At 43.5% G+C, this 7,589-nt stretch overlaps 1 protein-coding gene across 1 annotated transcript; it reads right to left on the bottom strand.

Annotated features, from left to right (window-relative positions):
* Positions 1 to 2,633: 2,633 nt before the first annotated feature.
* On the bottom strand, positions 2,634 to 4,286 carry LOC112462563. Its single transcript, XM_025028420.1, has one exon. It carries the CDS (start codon positions 4,284 to 4,286, stop codon positions 2,634 to 2,636), a length of 1,653 nt encoding a protein of 550 aa, XP_024884188.1.
* Positions 4,287 to 7,589: the final 3,303 nt, after the last annotated feature.

Raw genomic sequence — 7,589 nt, 5'->3', positions numbered from 1 at the left:
GCGCCATTGATCGCGCAGCGCGTTCCATTCTTCCTGTCGTACGGCAGGAGCCGACACCTCGTTGTATGTCCCGTTCTCCTTCATCCTACGATGACGAAGGTACGTTCTTTTTAAGAAGTCCGCGTATAGGTGAAGAGGCGGAACACGGGCTAGTAACGTGGCCGCCTCATACGAGACCGTGCGATAGGCCATAGTAGTTCTCAGCGCCGAGAGACGAAGTGCGCGACGCATCAATCTCTGCTTGTTCTCAGAAGCTAAGAACTCTTCACTCCAGATAGGGGCGGCGTAAAGCGCGATGGATGTTGCCACGGAGTAATATAAGCGGCGCTTATTCTCCACAGGCCCTCTGAGATTTGGTAAGATCGCGCACAAAGCACGATTTACCTTTGAAATCTTCTCGGCAACGTAGCTCACATGTGAATTGAATGCCCAGTTCTTGTCGATGATAACTCCAAGATACTTCATGTTAGCAGAGATTTTGATGTTCTGTCCCTCGTAGGCAAAAACAGAGTTTCGCGGACAGTGACCGAAGAATACAGCCTCTGTCTTGGGCCAAGAAACAGACAGGCCAAAGTCTCTTATGTTTATCATAAGACTATCGAGACATTCTGACGCGAGAGTACACGCGGAATCAAAGTCTTCTTCGGCCACAAGCAACAAAGTATCGTCGGCGTAGCACACGACGTGGGAATCACCCGGAAGCAAGGTACGCAACACCTGATCAAAACCCAGGTTCCATAGTGGAGGACCCAACACAGAGCCCTGGGGAACTCCTCTGTTAACCCGCCTAGTGCGTTTAGTGCCGTCTGACGAGGTGTATCTGATAGTTCTATTTCTCAGATAGTCTTCTATAATGCGTCTAAGGTATTGAGGAAGACGCTTGTTCCTCAAGGCAGCTCTAATCCTTGAGTGTTTTATAGAGTTGAACGCGTTTTTGATATCTAGTGATACGGCTAGCACAACTCGGCCGTTCGCGCGGGCCTCAGTAATTATATTTTTCACAAGAAAAAGAGCGTCTGTCGTAGAGCGCATCTTGCGAAAGCCAAACTGATTCACCGAAAGGTCATGCCTGGGATTCTGTTCAAGATGTTTGGCCAAGCGATTGGCAATGACGCGTTCAAAGACTTTCCCAGTCTTGTTTAACAAACAGATCGGCCTAGCCTTAGGAACTTCACCGCGAGGTGGAACCTCCCCCTTTGGGATCAAAACAAGGTCCGCAACCTTCCAATTAGATGGGAAAACCCCAGATTGCATGCATATATTAAAGCTGGCGGTTAATCGATGCACCATACACGGAGGCAACTTTTTAAGGACGGTCGCCTTGAAACCGTCAGGACCAGGCGCCGTGCTTGTGGTCTTTTTGGCTGCAATTGCCTCCTCCACCTCGTCAGAAGTGATTGGGGTTCTCCCCGCCTCACAGTCCCCTAGATTGACCCGAGAAAGCTCTCTACCAGGCGGAAATAGATCGTCCAGCAAACGACTCAAAACCTCCGGCTCAAGGGTGGAGCTGAGCGCAGGAGTGGGCTTCCTGAGTCTACCCATGACCAGTTTGTAGGGAAGACCCCACGGATCATCTCTGAGTGTGTCAATGAGTTCTTGCCATGCCACGGACTTAGCGCTTTGGATCTCGTGTTTGAGACTCTGAGTGGCAGCCATATACGCAACCCTCTTGGCCTCCAGAACCACCGGGGAATCTCTACGTCTACCGCGGGTCCAGGCTCTCCTAGCGGCGATAGCCTCGGTTCTCAGGTGCGCAATTTGGTCGTTCCACCAATGGGCCCTGTCAACTCTGGGAGCGCGTAAGCGAGGAACTGCCGCCTGACAAGCGTCGTAGATGCAATTGTTGATCCACTTGTCTGGGCCCACTCTGTTAAGATATTCTGGGTCACTAGGAGTAACCGCGCACTTCCACTCGATGGCCTCCTGAAATAGTCCGACATCCATCCTCCTGAAGTTCCATCTTCGGGGAAGAGATGATGTTGTACGCCGAGAGAAAGAATCCGTAATCACGAATGAGATGTATAAATGGTCCGACATGGACTCTAAGTCTTCGCGGACCGACCAATCGCGCACTCTATTAAATAGATCAGGGGAGGACCAAGTGAGGTCAATTATCGAAGTCCCCTGGTGACTCGAAAACGTGGGCTGGTTACCTCGGTTCACAAGCCTCCAATCGAGTTGCGACGCGAGCTCTTTAAGAGCGTCACCTCTGACGTTGGATACATTTGAGCCCCAGGAAACCGAGTGGGCATTAAAGTCCCCGCATATAATAAGCTTATTATTGTGAGCCACGCCGGAACAGATAGTGGACAGCTCCTCCAGGAAGTCCGAAAACTCTATAAGGTTTACGTTAGGAGAGATATAACAGGAGAGAAAGTAAAACTCTCCCAGTCTAATTAAAACGCAGTGCCTTCCGCGGGCCTCCAACGTAGCAGGGTGTGTAGTGGCCCTGTTGTTGACGTGAATAGCCGCGAGGCCGTCATGGCTATGGAACCATAGCTGGTATGGGCTATGTGTTCTGGCGGGTTCCGAGATCGCACAGACAGCCGCTCCCATCTCTCTGGAATGGTGAACAAGGAGGTCCTGGGCCTCCTTGCTACCGTTCAAATTTAGTTGTAGGCACAGGGTCATTGTTATCTCTGCGCCTCCGCTCGACCATCGGACACAAGTCCCCTACGTCTACCTCGAATCGGCTCAACGCTCGTACAAATGTTAAGTGAGCCCAGCCGGTGGTCGCTGGGTCTTCCGGCCTCCCTGCAAATAACACAGCGGGGATCCTCTCTACAATCACCAATTTGGTGACCCCGTTCGCCGCACTTAAAACAGGCGCCCGTTCGATCTTCCGGGAAATTGCATGTAGTGCGAACATGGCCATAGCGCCAACACTTGAAGCACTGTACAGGCCTCGCCTCCAGTAACTCCACTCGGGCAATGGTCCAGCCAATTTTGATTTTATTTGTTGACGAAATTTTGATGGCTGCGGAGAGGGGGCATTTAACCCATACCGAATTGAGTCCATTGTTCATTTTTCGGATGTTACCCAATTTGACAAGGTGCTCGTCACAGTCACCCACCACAGAAACTTCGTTCATGATCTCTGTCGGCAAAATGGAGTCATCAAAACTCCAAATTCGCAGTTCTCCCATGGTAGTAGGGCGAGTGATGCGGATGTTGTTGAGATCGAGGACTTCCCTAAGTTTACCCACGAGTGAGTCAGCCTTAGTAGTACCATCAGCGCCCGGGATCTCAATTATAATCCCTCCATTGATGCCACGTCTAATCTTGGAGGTCTCAATTCCAAGAGAATCTAGATTTATATTGTCGCGGGCCTTCTTCAGGATGTCAGCATAGCTAACGTCGTCTTTAAGGCTTGTTATAGACACCGCAGCGGTTTTAGGCGGTCTACGCAAGCGAACGGTCGAACGAGGGGTGTCTCTGAAGACCCCACGTCGAGATCCCTCCTTCCGAATCGTTTCTTCGATAGGCTGTGTAGGGGTCTGTGGACCAATAAGCTCCCTATCCGAGACACCGGAGGTCTCCGTGTCGTTCCTGAAAGATGTCTTCTTTGTCCTCTTCTTCCTAAGAGATTCCTCCGATTTCGAACCAAACCTGGCACGAAGTACCTCCATGTTGGCCACCAGTTGCTGGATCTGCTGATTCATGCATTCCAGCATGTGGTGCGAATCGGTATCCTCATCCGGGTAGACAGCATCAGTCTCCCTGTCCGTTCTCCTGTTCCCACTGGAAGGAGATCTCCTCTTATGTAAGCTGGGGACTCCAGTTGCATCCGTTTCCGATCCCGAGGCACTAGTGGGATATTTACGCAGCTTGACGGTTCTATCTCGCAGTATCTCCGAGGAGATAACTCGAGGTTTTCTCTGTGGGAGAGGAGGAAAGTCCTCGACGCGAGTTAAAGGTTCCCCAGAGTTTGTCCTGCGAGCGTCAGCAGATCCAATTTCAGAAGCCTTTGAAGGAGATCCTCTCGTGTTTGCGATGTCTCTCAAACTTTTCATCTCTCTGCGGAGCATTTCCATGTCCTTACGGAGATCCTCGTTCTCTTTACGGAGAGCGGAGTACTCCTTCTTCTGGAGTTCCTGCTCACGAGTAACTTTGCGCAGTTGTGTAGTCAGGTTCCTATTCTGCAACTCAAGATCTGCCACGTCCCCAGTGGCACACAAGCGTTCACGATAGATATCCAAGATTTCGCCTATATTAGAGATCCCATCTCTGAGGTATCCAGAAAAATTTCCTTTAATGTTCTTACTACTGTTTCTGATGATCTCCATTTTTTGAAGGCATTCAGTAGCGCATTTATTCAGTTGGTCTGAATCATAAGAACGTAGACTATTTGCAGCTACCGGCTGTATAGAGAGCCTATGTTTGGATGTTGGCACCGGAGTGTAGATCTCATTTCCGAGGTTGTATATCTCCTTTTCAGGGGTTTAGCCTTGTTTTCCGGAGAGTCCGAGGGAAATCTCGCTTTCCTCTTATCCCTATTTGGAGTAGGTGGAGGGATATCATCGTCATCATCATCGTCATCGATCATGACAACATCACTCACCAACTGCTGGTCACGATGCGCTGATCCCTCCGAATCAGACACACCAGCAGCGAAAATAGGATCAGTCCTTGCATCATCCGAAATCAAAGGATCCTCTGTTATAGAATCCGCAATAATCTGTCTAGCGAGTTCAGCACCCTTATCATAATCTTCCTCTTCAGTCTCTACCACCTTGGTGGCTTCCCTCTTAGTATCTGGTTCAGCAGCTGCGCCTTTCCATTCAGGACGCAGTGCTATTTGTGTGTTTGGCCCATCGCTTGATTCAGGGACAAGCCCATCGACACGGGGTTCGCTGGGACCACAACCCCCCCGCGCCGGTCTCTGGGTCTCCGAACCCCCTGAGACGGTAAGTTTATTCTCCTTCTTCGTACCTTTCATATTGTTTGTTTCATTGTTTCAGGGGTGTGCTCCCCTTAGGACTAAAATTTGGATGCACCTCGTCCATGGCGCATCCTAGGACCGCTCATTAAAGATTACGCAGTGTCCGGCTGCGAATCTTGCAGTCGGATGTGAGACTGCCAATTTCGTTATCCCACGCAAAGAAGAGCAGCACGAGGGATTGATTTAGGAATAATCGTCGAAGATTATTCAATATAAGACTCCAAGGAGTCAACGTCCGTAGCAGTGACTAATATTTAGTCTTTATCCATATATACACCTATATATTCCTATATATACAACACAATATGTACAGTTTAGAATAATCATCGAGGATTATTCGATATAGACTCTAAAGAGTCAACGTCCATGATAGTGACTGATAATTCAGTCTTCACACATATATACATCTATATATTCTTATTTATACAGCTCAGTATGTACACGTACGGTTCGCCTAACTAAAAGTTAAAGCTATAATCCATTGAGATATCAGATTGTTCATTATCTGTCCTACTTATCAAATTTTTACAGATTTAATTCAATTGTATTTATTCGTCGTTGAATATCAGATAGAAGTGCAAAGCATTATTTCTTGAGTATAAATAAATAAGTAGAATAATCAAGAGAGCATGAGTTCAGTAGTGTGATTATAGATCTAACATCATAGAGATAGAACTTTAAAAAATTTGTATACATGTAAGTCCGCCTTAAGGTGGCGATGAGTTGCCGATCATGGTTCTCGAGACTCATGCTCCAAAGATAGCAATAATAATACGCACGCATGTCTTAATTAAACCTACCTTTCGGTGAACAATTCAGTGTAAAATTCGGTTCTATAAATAAACAAATTAAATAGGAATCGGTGGGTAAAATGATATATGTGTATATTACAATGTAATATCGCGCATTTTTAAACGTGGACAAACATAAACAGAGAAGTCCAAATATAGTGTATTTATATATCAATAATAAATAAATAAATAAGTTATAACAGAAGAAAAAAGAGTTGGTGTATATATATGTTTTATTTCTTCTTTCGTCCGTTTAGATCCTGTAACAAATGTTAGTCATAATAAATAGTAATGATAATGCATCCCAACGTGTGCACAAAGAGGTTATGTTGCCCCATATTATTCACTGATACTATTCCTTTATCATTTCAAAGTCAATGTAGCAATTATTTAAAGCACACGTTGAGAAGCCTAATTATGGACCTCTTCGTGTTATACAATAAACAAAACAAGAACAAATAAACAAAAGGTAGTACTTATTGCAAAGCAAAGTAACGGGACATAAGTATAGCTATCTAATATTAAATTTATATCTCAAAGTGAAATAAGTGAAATAAGATCAGGATATTGCTTCTATTCTGTGTAGCAATTGTTATATAACATTGTCAATTTATCTCTAACTCAGGAATGCAGCATTCTATAATGCATGGCCAGCAGGCGCTACATAATCAAGATGTAATCTTTAATATGTAAATCTATCTGAGTCGTATGCCAAAACACGAAATATGTGAGAGTTTCAGTCAAGATACAAACAGTTATTATTGATTAATGTTGCCAGGGTGCAAATATCCCAGAAAACTAACGTCTTGCAATACTTGGTGGTGAAGCCACTTAATGCCCAAGATATAATTCAACTGCCAGAGAAAAATTTAACTGTGTGTATAAGGAGTGTCAGATATATAATAAATATTACTTTTATAATATGTAAATATTACTATTCAGTGTTATTAATATGAATTTACTCCAGAAAAATGTCATTCTTCTACACACAATGTCCATATCCTTCGACATCGAAACACAATGCTTAGTATATAAGTTTGCTAATTTATGTGGCAAGAGTATAGAATATATAAGAGAAATTGATTGCGATATGTATAATTATTAATGATTAACACTCCCAATGCATGTTCATTCCAGAATATAATCATCTTTCAAGGTTTAGTAGTTGGACCATTTAGTATTAAAATATGACTTGAACAAACAAGAAAAACTTATTATAAGTGTCAAAGAGTGTAAAATACATAATAATGTTGCGTCTATCATGTTTAAGTTTAACTGTTCAGTGATATTAAAGCAAAATTGAGCCAGAGATGTGTCATTTTCAAGATATGATATTCAGATCCCCATGATATTAAAACGTAATATTTAGTATGTGAAATAGCTGAGTTTGTGTAATAAAAATATGAAATATATGAGAGGAATTAAATAAAGTATGTATGATTGTTAATAATTAACATTACTAAAGTATATAATCTCCAAAATATGGTCATCTTACAAGATCTGATAGTTAGACTAAGTGATGATAAGATATGACTTGAACATACCAGAAAAAACTGATTATAGGTATCAAAAAGTGTAATATACATAGTAATATTAGGTCTGTCATGTTTATATTCAACTATTCAGTGATATTAATACAAATTTAAGCCAGAAATGTGTCATTTTAAAGATATAACATTCAGATCCTATGATATTGAAACATAATGTTTAGTATGTGAAATAGCTAAGTTTGTGTAATAAAAATATGAAATATATGAGAAGAATTAAATAAAGTATGTATAAATGTTAATGATTAACATTGCCAAAGTGTGTAAACTCCAAAATATGGTCATCTTACAAGATCTGATAGTTAGACT

This window comes from Temnothorax curvispinosus, unplaced genomic scaffold (assembly GCF_003070985.1).
Source record: "Temnothorax curvispinosus isolate PA1 unplaced genomic scaffold, ASM307098v1 QBEX01012507.1, whole genome shotgun sequence".
In the NCBI taxonomy this organism is placed as follows: Eukaryota; Metazoa; Arthropoda; class Insecta; order Hymenoptera; family Formicidae; genus Temnothorax; species Temnothorax curvispinosus.
The sequence above is the reverse complement of the archived record's forward strand: the minus strand, read 5'-3'. Positions and strand labels throughout refer to the sequence as shown.